We start from the raw sequence: 18377 nt of genomic DNA, 5'->3' as shown, positions 1-18377 counted from the left end.
TACAGAGAACTTTAATGCCCTATTCTTAATTCTAATATATGTATATATAATCTTGACTCATATGTATATACATACATATACACATATATAATCATTAATATTCTACCATTCTGGTATTTATTCTGATGACTTCTGCCTTTTCCCAGGTCCTTTCTGGGAAACAACTGGATCACGGGCAAGCCCATAGCTACGTTTGTCCTGTCTTTATGATTGATGAACCTTTATTTTATTATAATATTTAACCACAGTACTATAGCTTTAGGGAAATGCAGAACTGAAGGGTAAACTAAGTTATTAGAAGTAGAAAGGAAAACTGACATGTTGGGATTTGACTCTTTAGGGTGAAGTTGGACCCGCAGGGTCCCCTGGCTCAAATGGATCTCCAGGACAAAGAGGGGAACCTGGACCACAAGGACATGCTGGTGCTCAAGGCCCTCCTGTAAGTAGCAGATAAGGCCTGAGAGGAGCCAAGCTGCTAGGCTTACTTCTTCGAAGCATGCTTTAACATTGCTAGCAATCAAAATGGATTCCTTGAAAGACTGTAGTTTCACACTCTGTCATAATGCAATCAGTACTGGAAATGGGAGTTTGCGCATTCTAGAATTCATGAATTTTGCATTAACGTAGTACAAAGTAGAGAATGGATAGGTTAATTATCCGATGGTAGGCAGGTTGCCTACACTAACCACCAACCAGAAAATAAACAAAACAGAAAACTTCTCTTATTCATGTATTATTTAATAATTTAAACCAAGTACACATTATCTCTGACAATTCATAATTAGTTTTCTTACTTTTATGCATTGTGCTACTGCTAGAGAAATGACAGATTCTCTACAATACATAAATAAATTCCCTAAACAAAGAGCTCCAAATACATGCATGCTATTGGCATTCCTGCTAATCCGCCCTGTTCCCTTGTGCGACTAGGGCCCTCCTGGAAACAATGGCAGTCCTGGCGGCAAAGGTGAAATGGTAAGCTGCGCCACCCTCCACTCATCCCACCCCGATTTATGTCTTTAAGTCTGACGGTAGAAAAGAAGGTCCGTTCCTGGCTAATGTTGGTGTTTGTGTTGTTCTTAGGGTCCTGCTGGCATTCCTGGAGCCCCTGGACTAATGGGAGCTAGGGGTCCCCCTGGACCAGCTGGTACTAATGGTATACCCGGCCAGCGAGGTCCTTCAGTAAGTTCTCCTCTCCTTCAATGCCTGGGAAGTTCATACTTAACTCTCACAACAAAATATGGATAGTCCTTTTGCTCCTTCTCAGCTGAGTTTATATGGCTCTCCCTCTAGCTGTGTAACATCCGGCTGGTTATGATTTTGTTAGTCAAAACCTCTTTGTTTTTACATAGAGATTTTCTTCCATTTTAGGGTGAACCCGGCAAGAACGGTGCAAAGGGAGAGCCGGGAGCTCGTGGTGAACGGGTCAGTACTGAGTCAACGTGCTTGGCTACTTAGAAAACTACCGTGTCATGAGAAAATAATAGGTGAAAGTTTCTCTACTAAATTTCACCGCAATTCTTTACGTTTTTAGGGAGAAGCTGGTTCCCCAGGAATCCCAGGACCTAAGGGTGAAGACGGCAAAGATGGATCCCCTGGGGAACCTGGTGCAAATGGACTTCCAGGAGCTGCTGGAGAAAGGGTAGGCTTCCATAATTACCTGCTTCACCTTGTTGAGACAGGGTCTTATTTATAGATTAGGTTAGCTTGGACCTTATTCTGTAGCCCAAGCTAGTCTCAAACTCATGGCAATCCTCCTGCTTCAGCTTCCCCTAGTACTTGGATTAGAGGTATGAACCATCACACCGGTTTAAAAGATAACAAAATCCTGTAATACTGAATTGCTTTTACACAGTGTTTCACTACTGGCTGACCTCAAATTTAGAGATTCTCCTAACTCTGCCTCACAAGTGTGGGGATTAAAGGTGTACACACACACCCTTCTGCAAATTGTTTTTCTTTGAGTACTCAATTTAAACTTAAAACCCTGAAGAGTTTCAGTTTGCTTATTTCTGTTTTGTTTGTGCATTTGGTTGATTAGTTTTCTGTGCTTTGGTCTTTTTCATGGTCTCAGAGTTTTGATTTTGTCTTCTTTAGTTTTATTTTTTCAGTTCTGTGAAGTGACCCCATGACCTGTACTTGGTGGGCAATGCCCTACCACTAAATTAATACCTAACTCCTGTTTAAAGAACTTTGTAATATAAGAATATCTGTATTGCTACCCATGAATTTTGAACAAGTTCTAATCTTTTAGACTGAAATATTTAACTGTCATTGTTTCCAGGGTGCTCCTGGCTTCCGAGGACCTGCAGGGCCAAATGGCAACCCAGGAGAAAAGGTAAACACTTCAGTTCTTAAATGTCATTAGTACAAATAGCTATTTCTTCTATACATTATCCCATTAATGGAAAGATAAATATCTGGAGGGGATGTATCAGAATAACAAAACACAAATCATCTCCTCATGACTCTAGTCCCTGTCTCATTACTTGCTGGACTTTGTGATGAGTGAAGTCACTTCAGCTGTCCTGAGTGAGAATCACTAATCCCAATGTCACCATAAGAACCAGAGAAAGCACCTGGAAGTGCAGTGAAATCTCTAAAGTAACTTCTAACCATCAATGATTCTTAACTTTAAACACACATACACCATACACATCTAGCTAAGTCCAACTAATAATGCTTGTTACAAGCATGGGATATTTTTCACAGTTCCCTCAACTTTTTTTTCCCCAACATGACATTCCAGGATAAACCACATGATCTTAAAGAGCAGAACTCAGCAGCAGGAACAACTCTCCTTGAGAAGTCAAGTAACTCCACTAGTCACTGATTAAGAGGATCATCGTCTAATTCAATCAAAAACATCTAAGATTTGTTATCTTACAACTTAGGGTCCTGCTGGGGAGCGTGGTGGCCCAGGTCCTGTAGGGCCCCGAGGAACGCCTGGAGAGCCTGGACGAGATGGAGCCCCAGGAGGCCCAGGACTGAGGGTAAGGAGACATAATTGTTTGAATGAGGCTGTAATGTGGTAAGAAGAGATGATGCAAATGATGACAGATCAAAATCATCTCCAACCAGACAGTACCTTTCAGAAGGCTCAAACTAAACAAGGAAAAAAAGAAAATTCAACATTTGACTAAGATGAATTTTTTAACAGAAAATAGGGAGTACATTTACAAGGCTACATCTAAGCATGAAAATCTCAAAATTGTTCAAGTTGAATATGTTGTACTTTTTCATTTTAAGTCACCTGACTTTTATGTTTTTCATTTAGGGTGTGCCCGGCAGCCCTGGAGGACCAGGCAATGATGGGAAACCAGGACCTCCCGTATGTACAATTCTGATGTGCCTTTTAATTAGCCCAGTAAAAAAAAAAAAGGGAATGCATCCTTTGGCTAGATTTGAAGATGTGCATGTGTATTATACTTAGATTATGTGTCCATCAAACTCTGACTAAGGCAATTGTTTTTCTTACTAGGGAAGTCAAGGAGAAAGTGGCCGCCCTGGTCCTCCTGGCCCATCTGGCCCCCGGGGTCAGCCTGGTGTCATGGGTTTCCCTGGCCCTAAAGGAAATGATGTAAGTGCTACCATTACTTTCTCCAATAAATACTTGACAGATGGCCTTTCATTCTATATAAAAATGCAAAGATGCTCAAGTCTTCCTCAAACTTGGAAGAATATGTGAAGTTGAGTAGCATGTCAGAGACAAACGTATAATTTACTGTATGTGTGCGTGCGTGTGTGTGTGTGTGTGTGTGTGTGTGTGTGTGTGTGTGTGTGCGCGTGCGTGCGTGTGTGTGTGTGTGTGTGTGTGTGTGTGCGTGTGTGTGTGTGTGTGTGTGTGTGTGTGTGTGTGTGTGTGTGTGTGTAACTTTGCATGTGTAGGAGGATCAAAAAATGGGGTTTAGACTTTGATTAGTTTTTTTTTTTTTTTATGTAAACACTTGCCCTTTTCTTTAGGGTGCTCCTGGCAAGAATGGAGAACGGGGTGGCCCTGGAGGACCCGGCCTTCCAGTATGTGGCTTTCTTTTGTCTTTTTCTGGCTAGCTAAGCAATTTAGTCATCTCCAGTCTCAGAACTGGCTTCATGTATTAATTCTGCTTCCCTAACTGTCATTGTTGTAGGGTCCTGCTGGAAAGAATGGTGAAACAGGACCTCAGGGTCCCCCAGGCCCTACTGTGAGTACTTATATAACTGAGGATAGAGGCAGAATGGAAATAGAGCAGGGCAAGCCTTCAGAAATTATGCTATTGCTGCACTGTGTTGTAATATTTCACCAAACAGTAACTACACTTCCTTATTTTATTATTGAGTTAAATGCTGACATTAACTGTCTGTTGTACTTACCTTGGCTTGAGTATCTTCTATAGCCCAAGTTTTCCCTAATCTTCATATTCTTAACTCTTAAAGTAAGCAATAGGTCTGTGGAGATGTGAACTGTAGACTAACCAGGAAAGGACGATTTTACAATGGAGTATATCATTGTGTTTCTCAATATAGGGCCCATCTGGTGACAAGGGAGAGTCCGGACCCCCTGGTCCACAAGGATTACAAGTAAGAGCTTATTCTTTGAATGTTATTAGCTTTTCACAGACAATTCCATATTTTCATTTTGTACCTATTTTTGTGCCATATACTTCAAAATTTTTGTTACCATGCTACATGTTCACCGGAAACAAAATGTTAATGGTAGTTTCTTTTATGACTATTCTAGAATATACATGTAAAGCTATTAAAAAAAATGAACTGAGCTTCTACAATTCTATATGCTTTCTATCATAATAAAAAGTCAATGTAGCTAAATTCATCTTCCCTTATTCATCAATCCATCTGTATATACAGAAACAAAAATACAGGTACGAGCACAGGTTTGTAAGGCACAATCACGCTCTATCTGCCATTTGTTTAAATAGGACAAACATTCTATACCTTAAAAAATATGAAAATCGTGTCATGTACTACCTTGAAAAATAGGTTTACTTGTGAGAAGCTTTCACAAAGCCGTGTTTGAAGTGATCACACGATGTTACTGTTCATTTGCAGGGAATACCTGGTACCAGTGGTCCTCCAGGAGAAAATGGAAAGCCAGGTGAACCAGTAAGTTGCACTTTATTTTTTAAAAGTTAGCAACTACATAAAAAATCAAAAGCATTTATCTATTATTAACTTCGTATGCCCTAGTAGCTGAGTTTTGATGGTGTAGATCAATTGAAAGAATGGCTTGCTTGCATGTGTGAAACCCTCCGTTAGATTGCTAGCAGAGTATACACTAAGTACCTACCTATCTGCCCATTTCCTTTGGTGAGGTATATAGGATTATCAGAAGTTCAAAGTCATCCTTGGCTACACAATGAGTTTGAGTTACATGAGACCCTGTCTCAGAAGCAACAACAAAACAAAGATTAGTTACTTATAATGTCATTCATACAGTTTAAATTTTTCTATAAAACAACAGAGTTAATTAAAGTGTATAGCTTTGAAATGTAAACAATTGTACAACATACAGACACAGCAGATATTGATGTTGCTTATTACTTGTGCAAAGGATACTGGCAAATGCTTACCATACATAATGCTGATCTTCTAGGGTCCAAAGGGTGAAGCTGGTGCACCTGGAGCTCCTGGTGGCAAGGTAATTTCTATGTTAACGTTTTAACTATGTTATGGAGCGACTGATTAGGGGAACACTTTTGTTTTCTTTTAGTACATTGAACCAAAAGGTTCTTTGCTTTGAAGGTAAATCCACGTAAGCACACTGCAAGCATTTCCAATGTGTTGCACTTGCTCCATTGGCATACTCTGTTTCTAACATTAATAAGCACCACAGCCTCAGCCACTCAAGAAGAAATGCTGCTAATACGTGGGTTTCCTACAGAGATTGTTCTGCTAGAAGAAATGTAAACTTTACCTCTATGAATAACAGTAATTACTTCAAAGACACTTTTACCTTAACCAGAACACATACACATTTCATTGTTTTACACTTGTTAAAGATTCCTGTTCTCAAACAACTAATCAAGGTTTTATACTCATAAAAATTTCAAAACTATTAAGAAGTATAAGTTAAAAAACCTAGTAGACAATCAAAATTACATAATTTACATTGCTTTTCACTGATAGGGTGACTCCGGTGCCCCTGGAGAACGTGGACCCCCTGGAAATGCAGGGACCCCTGGTCTTAGAGGAGGAGCTGGACCACCTGGCCCCGAGGGAGGAAAGGTAAATATATTTTCTGATTGCCCTGGATTTAGAAGATAAAATTCTGTTGCTTTCTTGTCATCTGGTGTTCATCTTTTCATTGCAGGGCCCTGCTGGTCCCCCTGGTCCCCCTGGTACTTCTGGTTCTCCTGGTCTACAAGGGATGCCTGGAGAGAGAGGAGGTCCTGGGAGTCCTGGTCCAAAGGGTGAAAAGGTACTGATTGTTTTATCTTGATTCTAAAACAAACAAACAAAAAAAAAACCCAGACTTTGTAGATTAAAAGAAAGCTACATTACTAGAAACTAATTTCAAAATTATTGCTATTTTATTTTAAGTGAAATTTGACATAGAGTCCTACAGCAATTATTAATCCAACTACCAACTTTAATGCCAGCAAATCCTGAGGGCTTCCCTTCTTGTTCGACTTTCACTGGGTGATGACACTGGCTTTTGTTTGGCAGGGTGAACCAGGGGGTGCAGGTGCTGATGGAGCTCCAGGAAAGGATGGGCCAAGGGTGAGTATTCGTATTTCTAAGAAATGAGTCTTGATAATATGCAATGTGTGGTATACCCTACTTCAGCTTCCACTGTTTCAAAAAACTACTCTCATTAAATGAAACCATGTTACCACATTCTGGACATTAAAAAGACACTAATCACTTGACTTTTTAAATTCTTAGTTTGTATCTATCACTCCCTGATAGTTCTACAGTGCTGTAAGGATGAAGAGAATCCTTAATAATATAAAAATCAAAAGCCAGGAATGATTATCATAATGAGTCAATAAAATCCAAAGTAATTAGTATTGTTAAGAAATAGTTTTTAAAAAAATATTATAAGATCTTACATCACATTTTATTTATCTTCTCTAATAAAGGTAAAAAAAAAAGAATGAATCAGTGAACTCACTGAATTCAATTACCTTCTATGATCATACTCACAGAATATTGAATTTACTAGGCTCTCTCATATTCACACATAGCAATGAAGGTATCATTTGAGCTACAAGAGAACAAAAACCTTTCCACTTTAGTAGATGAGTGTCTCTATACTCTGATTAATACAAGAAATGATGTTCATTTCTCTCAAACTAAAACCTATCTTTCTGCAGGGTCCTACTGGTCCTATTGGCCCCCCTGGCCCAGCTGGTCAGCCTGGAGATAAGGTAATGACACTTTTGGAAACAAAAGTCAACCTTTGCTCTAGTAGATACAGAACAATGACAGTATCATTTGACCTTTTCTCAGGGTGAAGGTGGTGCCCCTGGACTTCCGGGTATAGCTGGACCTCGAGGTGGCCCGGTAAGTGTTAAAGGCAGTTTCAGCATACTCTTAACCCCACACAGGTCATTGTCTTGTTTTAGTACCTTTGCCCCTGGTACTCTGCTCCTCATGCTTGGCTCTACCTTTAAAATACAGGCGATGCAAGAAAATATTTAAAAATTTTAAAATCCACATGAGGTTATTTTTAGATACTTCATTTCCTGAATAACTCTGGGGAAAGTACATAAATTGAAAAATACTATACATTTCTAAATGATCATTTCTTAAACTTTGCAAGAAGCGTCTTCCAAATAAAAAGATCCTTTGCCTTTAAAAAGGCTTGAAACTCAAAGCTACAGCCCGTGCTTTTGTTTAATCAATATATTAATTGATGTCTTAACCTTTTGCCATATTTTAAATACTTTATATTTAGAAGTTATATAATTAAATGTATTCATATTTGAACACTTTGAAGACATATTCCTTGCAAGTTGCACCACAGTCTGGAGACAGAAGAAATCAACAGTTCTGGTGTTCCTTTCTAATTTTGATGAGAAGTAAAAAAGACTTTTAGGTTAAACTGTGTTTGCTGTGTTAGCACATTTCCCATGAAAGGAAGACAAGATGATACAGAAGACATTGCATGATCCGTGTGGGATAAGTCTTCGCTGTGAACTAACAATATCTTTCCCTTCAGGGTGAGAGAGGTGAACACGGGCCTCCAGGACCTGCTGGCTTCCCTGGTGCTCCTGTAAGTATGGATGTCTAAGCATGAATGTCACAACGCCCATTTTACCATCTTGCTGAAAACTAGCATATACAAGTTACTCTGGTTCTGGTCTTTCTTCAGCCTCTTTACCCTTTGAAGTTATTTTACCAGTTTTTAGGTTGATGTTTAATTAATTTTCAATGTTTGAGTTTTAGGCAGCTTAAACACCAATCTTCCTTAATGCTTTGACAAGGAGGCAATGCAGCATCATGATGCTCACTTTCAAATTTACAGCCCTTGGAAAGGCTTTCTCCCTAATGGCAAATCATGTTTTCTTCTTCCTCTTCTTCCTCTACCTCTTCCTTCTTCTTGTTCTTGTTTCCTCCCCCTCCTCCTCCTCCTCTTCTTCTCTCACAATATTTTGACTGATTTTGCTTTGGCATGTCTTCAGAGAGCCTCCTATTCCTATTTGATGGCAACATCTTCCCAGCTTTAGACACATTTCTATGTTCTAAAGAAGTGCATTGTGAAGGAGGTCGGCTCACAGGCTGTGGCTGTTGCTATGTGCAGGGACAGAATGGCGAACCGGGTGCTAAAGGAGAAAGAGGTGCCCCTGGAGAGAAGGGCGAAGGAGGCGCTCCTGGACCTGCAGGGCCCGCTGGAGGTTCTGGACCCGCTGTAAGTCTTATTGCTAAACAATCCCATAAAACATTTTGGTTTATTAATAATTTAACATTCCATGTAAGATTTTTGTGTTATGGGAGAATATAATCTCTATAGGAATATAGTCCTTAATTTGAATTTTGGATTCAGTAGTCTAGATATGATCAGATGTGAGCTATTTTAATCTCTTCAGGGGAACATTACTAGTCTCCTAATGCTTAATGCTTTTGTCATATTTTTATTTCAGTGCTCTACTTAATATGCCTTTCCTCTCTTTTGTGTTTAGGGTCCTCCTGGTCCTCAGGGTGTCAAGGGTGAACGTGGCAGTCCTGGTGGTCCCGTGAGTACTGATCCTCTTAACTATCACTCTATGAATTGTTACTGAGAAGATTTATTGAGTCCAATCTACTTAAAGACCACCTAATGACACTAGAGCCACAGAGAGAAAGCAGAAGTCAGTCAGTCAATGATAGCAGTGTGTGAATTTGAAGCAGAGGGGGCAAACCATACATAACCTTAAGATGGAATTCAGGTCCTGGCCCATTCCTTATCTTCACATTTGTGTGTGCACAGATTCATGTTTTACTGTTGCACTAATGAGTGTGTTTCCATTTCACAGGGTGCTGCTGGCTTTCCTGGTGGGCGTGGTCTTCCTGGTCCTCCTGGCAACAATGTAAGTAAAGAACTTTCCAGTCTTTTTTTGATATATCTTGGAGAAAGACTATCTAGAATGAGAAAGTGGTATTTTGATATACATCTGCCAAATCCCATATGAAATTAAAAATAAGTAAATAAGAAAATAAGTAAAAGGCAAGGACAAAAACCAAAACTATTAATGTGCATATTTAAATTTCAATTATTTGCAGGGTAACCCGGGCCCTCCAGGGCCTAGCGGTGCTCCTGGCAAGGACGGTCCTCCAGGTCCTGCTGGTAACAGTGGTGCTCCTGGCAACCCTGGAGTAGCTGGACCAAAAGGCGATGCTGGCCAACCTGGAGAGAAGGGACCACCTGGTGCTCAGGGACCTCCTGTGAGTGTCTCTGCTGTTCTGTTGATTGACCATATATTTTGATAACAGATTTAATAAGGAAATTTAACTGTGTAGAATTGAGCTTAGTCTTCCTTATCTATTGCAACAGGGATCCCCAGGCCCACTTGGAATTGCAGGACTTACTGGAGCACGAGGTCTTGCTGGACCACAAGGCATGCCAGGTCCTAGGGGCAGCCCTGGGCCTCAAGGTATTAAGGTAAGTGTAGTGACCTTACACCGGATTCTTGTTTCCCTTCTGAGAGGCAGAGATTTGTTCACTGTACCAGATATAAGATGGTTTCTGGTCAATATGAAAGAGCAGACCTTCTTGACAACTGTAGGTTTGCAAAAAGAAAACTTTTATTAAATCATTCCAAAATATATAGGCAAAGCAAGTCATAAACAAGCCTTGAATATACATACACAGACAAGCCAATATCACAGAAAAACAATCTTGCTTTTTCAAACACCACTGTTAGGAAACTTGTGAGCATTCTTCAATTTATTCATTATAACTATGAAGGGAGAAACTGTTTCAGTTCATAAATACAGAAGGCTTTAATTGATGTCAATTACTCATCCCTTCAAGTCATTTTGCATTCTTGGTTTTCTTTCATTGACATTACCAAAACATTACAGTGCTTAGTAACTGAAATGTGCATTCAGCAAATAAGCTAACACAATTCCATTCGTATCAGATTTCATAATGTGACATTTTATGCATCATTTTCAAAATATGCCAGAAAAATAATAGCAGGAAATTTGATAGGAATTAGCATATCTAGCAAGATTCTAATAAATCCTGATTTTCATGATCACCAAGATGATGGTGTCATTATTATTTCTGTTGCTCTACTCATAAGTTTTTGTTCCTCACAATCAAATTTTTTAAAAGAGCTTTTTGCCATTCTAAATCACTGTGCAGTTAGGAAAACCCCAAAAGCTTGCTCTCCCAATTTTTCCCCTATGAAGGACATGGTTTCAAGAAAGCTGAACATCATTTCCCCCCTCCAAAATAAAGAAATCTTGTAACACCCTACTAGTTGGTGTCTTAAAGTGAAATGTCTTTTATTTCTTTGTACACAGGGTGAAAGTGGAAAACCGGGAACCAATGGCCATAATGGGGAACGTGGTCCTCCTGGACCCCAAGGTCTTCCTGGTCAACCTGGTACAGCTGGTGAACCTGGGAGGGATGTAAGTAGCAATTCAGAGAATATGTTCAACCCATTAGCTTAAATTCAAAATTGTTTGATCTACTTTCTTTTTCAATTATATTTACTTAGTTGTGTTTGTTTGTGCGTGTGCACATGTAGCTCCCCAGGACTGAACTCCAGTCATCAGATTTAGTCACAAGTCCCTCTAGCCACTGAACCATCTCTGCAGTCTGAAATCCAAGTATTAGTTAAAGAACCCCTAATGTCTGTGAAAATATAGATGTAGGTACATGTAGCCTCTCTGATAATCATCCTGTTGTAAGTCAGACTAGCATAAAAGCCTATGACCAATAATATTTCCCAAAACATTTATTAATGAGGAAAATGCAGCTGCTTAACTGATTTAGGAAGCAGGTTAATAAAGAAAATTACAACATACAATTTCGTATAAAATGTTCTTTATTAATTGATAATTATACTTAATTTTTCAATTAATATTTATGTTAACAAAAAACATTTTAACAGGGTGCTGTGTGATTTTTTGAGAGCTGTATTTACTGTGGAAATATTAAGTAAACTTTAGTTTTAGATTTCCATCTTAATTATAAATCTGCATTTCTCAAAAATTATTTGTTAGCTGTACTGTAAATACAATTTTAAGGTTTTTTTTCATTATTATTCTCCTCACATAATTTTGTGAAATTTTAAGAAAATAGACATCCTACATGTCTGCCAAAGAATTATAATTATAATTATTCAAATATTCTTGTCACCAAAACAACCTTTTGCTCCCACTGGGAGACAGGGACAGCAAGGGGATGGGACATGAGAGGGAAGGAAAATTTACTAAAATATTCTTTGTTCAAAAATGTCATAGTGGTATCTAATACTGTGAATACTAATTAGACATCATCTTTAAAAAGGGTAAAAGGCTTGCATAGTATTTGGATAATTTCAAGTCGTCTGTCTCCTCTTCCCCTTTTAACCAGGGAAACCCTGGATCAGACGGTCAGCCAGGACGAGATGGATCTCCCGGTGGCAAGGTAAAACAAACCCATGTACAGTAGACATGCATAATTAAATCCGATGGCCGTCGTAGTTACGTGAGATCCGTGAATGTGTTCCAGGGCGATCGGGGTGAAAACGGTTCTCCTGGAGCCCCGGGCGCTCCTGGTCATCCAGGCCCACCTGGTCCTGTGGGTCCATCTGGGAAAAGTGGAGACAGAGGCGAAACCGTGAGTTCTGATACGCTCCTTCTCTACATCTGTGCCCTCAGAAAGAGACTGGGGTCGGGATAGGAGGTTACTTTGCACATCCTGATCTGTCTGTGCAGATTTCTGTCAGTATGAATTGGGGTATCTGTCTCTTTGCTGCAGGAATGCAGTCAGAATTAACAGAATTCTTTTCCTGCTTCTTTTGTTTAGACTCCTTTGTAAAGAAGGAGGAAGGGAACAGATTTTGAAGGATAGAGCAATCTTAGCTTCCAATAATAGTATGTGTACTATTACCAAACCACAATGAAGCCAGGAAAACTATTTTCACTTTTGTGAAATTTCAGAACTGTTCATTGTATTTATTTTTTTTAATTAAATTAAATTTTTTAGTTAACTTTTTATACAATATATTTTAAACATGTTTCTCCTCCCTTATTCCTCTCAGATCGTCCTGTCCTCCCTACACTCAACTTTTTAGATGGAGTTGAGTGAGTGACTGTGCGCAGTCCCCTATGCAGGTGCTCACGGTTTGTTTCCCTCCTAGGGGCCTGCTGGTCCTTCTGGTGCTCCAGGACCTGCTGGAGCTCGGGGTGCTCCTGTAAGTATTGAGTATTTGTGCTGTTGTGTTCTTAAACTCATTTTAGAATGGAGAAACATGCTGCTGCTTTTTAAAATGTCTAGAAAATGGTTAGGATGACAGATACACAACTATGGAGAAAATACAAACTTATATTTGATGATACAGAAAACAGTTCAGCTTCTAAACTACAAGTTCCATGTAGCTAATCATACAGACATCAGTTATGAGGATTGCAATTACCAATCCAGACTTTAAACTGAAATAATCTTTGTTATTTGTGAAGTATCTCTGGATGGGGATTTCTAGCTAATAGGATCCTATAGAATATGATACATTTATTACAACAATCTAGTAGGATGCTATATAATAAACAGATTTATTATTATAAAGCTAATAGAATTCTGTAAATTATAATAGGCTTATTATGAATTCAACTTTATTCTCTCAATATGTCTGCACGCTAATGACCCTAATTTGAAATATATTTCTATAGGGTCCCCAAGGTCCACGAGGTGACAAGGGTGAAACCGGTGAGCGTGGTTCCAACGGTATCAAAGGACATCGAGGATTCCCCGGCAATCCAGGTCCCCCAGGTTCTCCTGTAAGTGCATCCTCCTTCGCAAGCACTCCTTCACTGCATGACTGATGAGAGACACTCAGACGAGAACACTTCCCACCTCTGAACTTATAAACTAGAAGAGCTTATTGAAAATAATGGTTTGGCATGGGAAAAAAATGAAGTGAAAGAGAGAAGTTTAGTTCATCATGACCATTGCATTCTGAACTGATCTTTAACAGTCCCTTCCCTAAGCCGTGGGATATCTTCACTGGATTTTATCTTTCCTTGCTTTCCAGGGTGCTGCCGGTCACCAGGGTGCAGTTGGTAGTCCTGGACCTGCAGGTCCCAGAGTAAGTGTCATAGAAGTACATCAGCAGATGCACACTTCGAAATGCTTACACTGCAGGAATATATTCTAGCATCATAACACCGTGTTCATTTCTTTAGGGACCAGTTGGACCACATGGGCCTCCTGGAAAAGATGGAACGAGTGGGCATCCGGGTCCCATTGGACCACCAGGACCTCGAGGCAACAGAGGTGAAAGAGGATCTGAGGTAAACGCTGCTCACATACACATGATTTAATTTGTTGTAGTCCATTGTTTCTCAAACACAGCCTTGCTTTTAAACTGAGGTAGTTAGTTGAGTATAGTGTAATCACTTACTGTAGAAAATGAGGGTTAATTCAACACAGTTTTGACTACATTAAGACTTTTTATGCCACAGCAACTTAGAGAAAAAAATTATAGTTTGATGAGTGATGTGTTGATATAATGACATCTATTCAACTAACCAAATAAACTATGCTGTGTTGATCTCACACCAAAGAACTCACAGAAATAATTTTATTTTTGTAGAGATTTTACTATTAAACAACTTTTACAATTCCTGTCTTGCTGCTGATAAAGTCATGGCTAGTGCCTTCATACTCCACAGCTTTGGGGCAAATGTAGTAACAAACCATTGTTTTGACAAATATACATGTGACAAATGAAAAACCACTAAGTTGAAAGCACAAAGATACAATGGTAATGGGGAATTTGATCCCAGAAGATAAAGTCCCTGTTTTATTCTTTCTCATGTCAGTATTTGAATTGTACCTTCTGGACTGTTTGCTTACATCTTCATACAGGAGAAACAATGAAGTTTGTGCTCAATCCTGTTTATTCTTACATAATAAAATAACGTATTTGTTGGTAATGAATTGCATTTGCTATAAATTGACAATCATGAGACTACAAAATCATCTACATTTTTTTAATTAAAGTAATTAGAACATATGTGGATCACCTACAATCCATTTTCCTAGACAAATGGCACAGTCCTTCAGTGGAGATCCAAGACAAATACTTCAATGTGCGTATTTTTACTCACCTAGGGCTCGCCAGGCCACCCTGGGCAGCCAGGGCCCCCTGGACCTCCTGGTGCACCTGGTCCTTGCTGTGGTGGAGGTGCTGCTGCCCTTGGAGGTGGAGGTGAAAAGTCTGGTGGGTTTTCACCATATTATGGTGATGAACCAATGGATTTCAAGATCAACACCGAGGAGATTATGTCTTCACTCAAATCTGTTAATGGACAAATAGAAAGTCTCATTAGTCCTGATGGTTCTCGTAAAAACCCTGCTCGGAACTGCAGAGACCTGAAGTTCTGCCACCCAGAACTCAAGAGTGGTATGTTTGAGTCTTTATCACTTGTGGCTGTAGACTTACAGAGAAATCTGCCTCTATTAGAATTTGGCCAAGAAAATTTTTCTGATAGAAAATATTTTAAAGCCATTATACTATTCAAACATTGTTAATTAAGTTTAAAACACTTGATAGTAAAGGGGAAAAACAATATTTGAAGGTGTATTTGAAGTATAACACAAATAACTGAAAAATATTTCAAATATAAGAAATTTTAAGGACAGTTTCACAAAAAATTTGATACAAATATTTCTAAATATGAAAACAAAAATTATTTAAATGATCAAATGGCATGTATCATTCTATTCCCATAGTTAGATACGCATAATTTTATTATTTTGATTATTGTATTATACATTTATTAGAATTCATTTTAATGAATTAATGATTAAATTTCAATTTTTTTCCTTAAACCATTTCTGTCTTTTATCTACTATGGGATGTCTAATTTTATTTTTATTACTAAATATATTTATTATAATCAATATAAAATTTGTCTATTATTTTCAAATTTTGAAATATCTTTTAAATATCTTGACATAGACCACTGTTTTTGCTCAGAGTAACCTTTGGGCATTACTTAACATAGGAAATAAGTATCAGTTAAGTTAAACTATGGTGCTGTAATCTGGACTAGAATGCTATCTTTAAAACAAAAGTGAGATTTAGACAAGTACAACACACCAATCTACGTATCAGTCAATGACAATACTATTTTAATTTTAGTACTTACATAGTTTTTACTAGCTTCTCACTTCAGAAATACCAACCAATTGTGATATATATATATATATATATATATATATATATATATATATATTACATACAAATGCATTAACAATCAATACTCTGAACCAAATAAACAAGCAAATCTTCTGGCCTAGGCTCTACTTCTGAATTTTATAACCAATTCCCATTATCTGTTTTGGTGACTTTTCAGGAGAATATTGGGTTGATCCTAACCAAGGTTGCAGGATGGATGCTATCAAAGTGTTCTGTAACATGGAAACTGGGGAAACGTGTATAAATGCCAGTCCCATGACTATTCCACGGAAGAACTGGTGGACAGACTCTGCTGCTGAAAAGAAACATGTTTGGTTTGGAGAATCTATGAATGGTGGATTTCAGGTAAGAAAAGATATACCTTTTAAATCAGGGTATGTCTAAGTACCTGACATTTTATTTTTCCTTTTACTTCTTTATGATTACTAAGTAGAATACCACAAAGATTTGTTTAGAAAAACTATTACTCTTATAAAAGACTAAATTATACTAGGTCAGTTGAGTATAAACACCTTTCTTTATTCGCTAAGGCATTTACTTCTGCATACACTAAAATATAATCATATAACGTATATGAAGAACTCACAGTGCAATATCTTTGCTGATATTGCATGAATTCTTTGCCTGAGGCTGCAGTCATGACCTTTGATATATTCTTTTGTCTTGTTACAGTTCAGCTATGGCAATCCTGATCTTCCTGAAGATGTCCTTGATGTACAGCTGGCATACCTCAGGCTCCTCTCCAGCCGGGCCTCCCAGAACATTACATACCACTGCAAGAACAGTATTGCCTACATGGATCAGGCCAGCGGCAATGTCAAGAAGTCTCTAAAGCTGATGGGCTCCAACGAAGGGGAATTCAAGGCTGAAGGAAACAGCAAATTCACTTACACAGTTCTGGAGGATGGCTGTGCTGTAAGTAACAATGTCTTTGAAAGCAGGATGGCAAATATTGTCAGAATTTGTTGCTTTAACATTCAAACTATTTTGCCAAGAGGAAACAGAAACAATAAGGGAGACAGAAGCTGCCTAGTGTCATGAATTATTCAACATCTACCTATTTGTTCTAGAAAACATTAAGCATTACAAAATTGAATATACCCTAACTTCTAGATGGAAAACAGTTGAAATGAAAATGATTGAAATTTAAACTCATAAAAATTCTAATTTGGGATATTTACTGTATATTATATATAATATTTGTTATATAAGGTCTATCAGATATTACTTTGCTTTTAAAAATGTAAAGATGTAAAGTCTGTCTTAAAATCTATTCTTTTTTTTCATAATTTATTAAAAGGAGAACTCACTTCTAATGCTAGCCACTCCCATTATAGTAGTAGTGACTCACTCACTTCTTACTAAAGCAACTATAATATAGAAGCCACAACCAGAACCAGACTTGAGAATGGGTTAGCCTATGGCAATCCTCCTTCTGGGTTAACTATTGAGTCTTATCAGGCTTTGACTAATACTTTTATTTATCGACCAAGAGATTTAAAGCTTCAAATACAGAAGTTCCCATATGTCTAGAAGGTTTCATGTGCACTACAGAGCAGAAGACAGTTTTCCAACATGATCAGTTAAGTAGACTATGTAACTCTAATGCCATGGCTCTTTTCTTACTAATTTTTTCTCTTTTGAATAGAAACACACCGGGGAATGGAGCAAAACAGTCTTTGAATATCGAACACGCAAGGCCCTGAGACTACCCATCATAGATATCGCACCCTATGACATCGGTGGTCCCGATCAGGAATTTGGTGTGGACATTGGCCCTGTTTGCTTTTTATAAGCCAAACTCTATCTGAAACCCCAGCAAAACAAAAACCGCATCCATGTGTTCTTCTTGTTATAATCTTGTCAATCAGTGCAAGTGACCTACTAAATTCCAGTTATTTATTTCCAAATTTTTGGAAAAAAGTATAATTTGACAAAAAAAGAATACAAAGTTTTTTGCCCTTCCATCCACCCAGTACAGTTCAAATGCTTTTGTTTTTTTTTCTACCAATTCCAACTTCAAAATGTCTCAATGGTGCTATAATAAATAAATGTCAACACTTTTATGATAACACTGTGTTACATTCTTTGGACTCTAGCCCACCTGCAGAGCAACGGTCACACTCACCAGCAAAAGAATATCTTTCTTTTCTAAACAGGCAAAGGTGAAATTAGAAATGACCTCCCTATTCTAACTACCTCAACTGGTCAGACAGATAAATTCTGAGTTCTAGAAGACTACACCATTATATATAACTTGACAAAACTTATGAATTTCATCAGTTACATGTAGAATGTTGGTAAAATAGAAAATTAGACTGCAGTGTAGGAATTTGAAGGAGTGCTTTCAGCTCACAAGTGTCTTCATCATAGATACCAATGCTTTTAAAGGTGCTTTTCTTCTGTTATTGCTGGTGAACTTTCAAATATTTGGGAGGGCTTTAAAGATACATGTTATGGTGCTAATGTATTTTCACTTTCAGAACTCTAGATCAAAATTAGTGAACTTCATTCAAGCCATAAATGCATAATATCTGT

At 38.2% G+C, this 18377-nt stretch overlaps 1 protein-coding gene across 1 annotated transcript in view; it reads left to right on the top strand.

Annotated features, from left to right (window-relative positions):
* Col3a1 (collagen type III alpha 1 chain) overlaps nt 1–17911 on the top strand; it is a 36183-nt gene extending 18272 nt beyond the window's left edge. The window contains exons 16-51 of the mRNA XM_059278259.1: nt 341–439; nt 931–975; nt 1084–1182; nt 1372–1425; nt 1535–1642; nt 2285–2338; nt 2895–2993; nt 3278–3331; nt 3482–3580; nt 3964–4017; nt 4128–4181; nt 4504–4557; nt 5047–5100; nt 5591–5635; nt 6124–6222; nt 6308–6415; nt 6664–6717; nt 7314–7367; nt 7450–7503; nt 8162–8215; nt 8744–8851; nt 9123–9176; nt 9456–9509; nt 9703–9864; nt 9974–10081; nt 10951–11058; nt 12008–12061; nt 12146–12253; nt 12777–12830; nt 13306–13413; nt 13668–13721; nt 13819–13926; nt 14750–15041; nt 15997–16184; nt 16512–16754; nt 17488–17911. Of these exons, the coding sequence (XP_059134242.1) occupies nt 341–439; nt 931–975; nt 1084–1182; nt 1372–1425; nt 1535–1642; nt 2285–2338; nt 2895–2993; nt 3278–3331; nt 3482–3580; nt 3964–4017; nt 4128–4181; nt 4504–4557; nt 5047–5100; nt 5591–5635; nt 6124–6222; nt 6308–6415; nt 6664–6717; nt 7314–7367; nt 7450–7503; nt 8162–8215; nt 8744–8851; nt 9123–9176; nt 9456–9509; nt 9703–9864; nt 9974–10081; nt 10951–11058; nt 12008–12061; nt 12146–12253; nt 12777–12830; nt 13306–13413; nt 13668–13721; nt 13819–13926; nt 14750–15041; nt 15997–16184; nt 16512–16754; nt 17488–17634 (3345 nt within the window). The 3' untranslated portion in view covers nt 17635–17911. The remainder of the gene's footprint in view (nt 1–340; nt 440–930; nt 976–1083; nt 1183–1371; nt 1426–1534; nt 1643–2284; nt 2339–2894; nt 2994–3277; nt 3332–3481; nt 3581–3963; nt 4018–4127; nt 4182–4503; nt 4558–5046; nt 5101–5590; nt 5636–6123; nt 6223–6307; nt 6416–6663; nt 6718–7313; nt 7368–7449; nt 7504–8161; nt 8216–8743; nt 8852–9122; nt 9177–9455; nt 9510–9702; nt 9865–9973; nt 10082–10950; nt 11059–12007; nt 12062–12145; nt 12254–12776; nt 12831–13305; nt 13414–13667; nt 13722–13818; nt 13927–14749; nt 15042–15996; nt 16185–16511; nt 16755–17487) is intronic.
* The last annotated feature ends 466 nt before the right edge of the window (nt 17912–18377 follow it).

This window comes from Peromyscus eremicus, chromosome 13 (assembly GCF_949786415.1).
Source record: "Peromyscus eremicus chromosome 13, PerEre_H2_v1, whole genome shotgun sequence".
In the NCBI taxonomy this organism is placed as follows: Eukaryota; Metazoa; Chordata; class Mammalia; order Rodentia; family Cricetidae; genus Peromyscus; species Peromyscus eremicus.
This window is presented reverse-complemented; position numbering and strand designations above follow the sequence as displayed.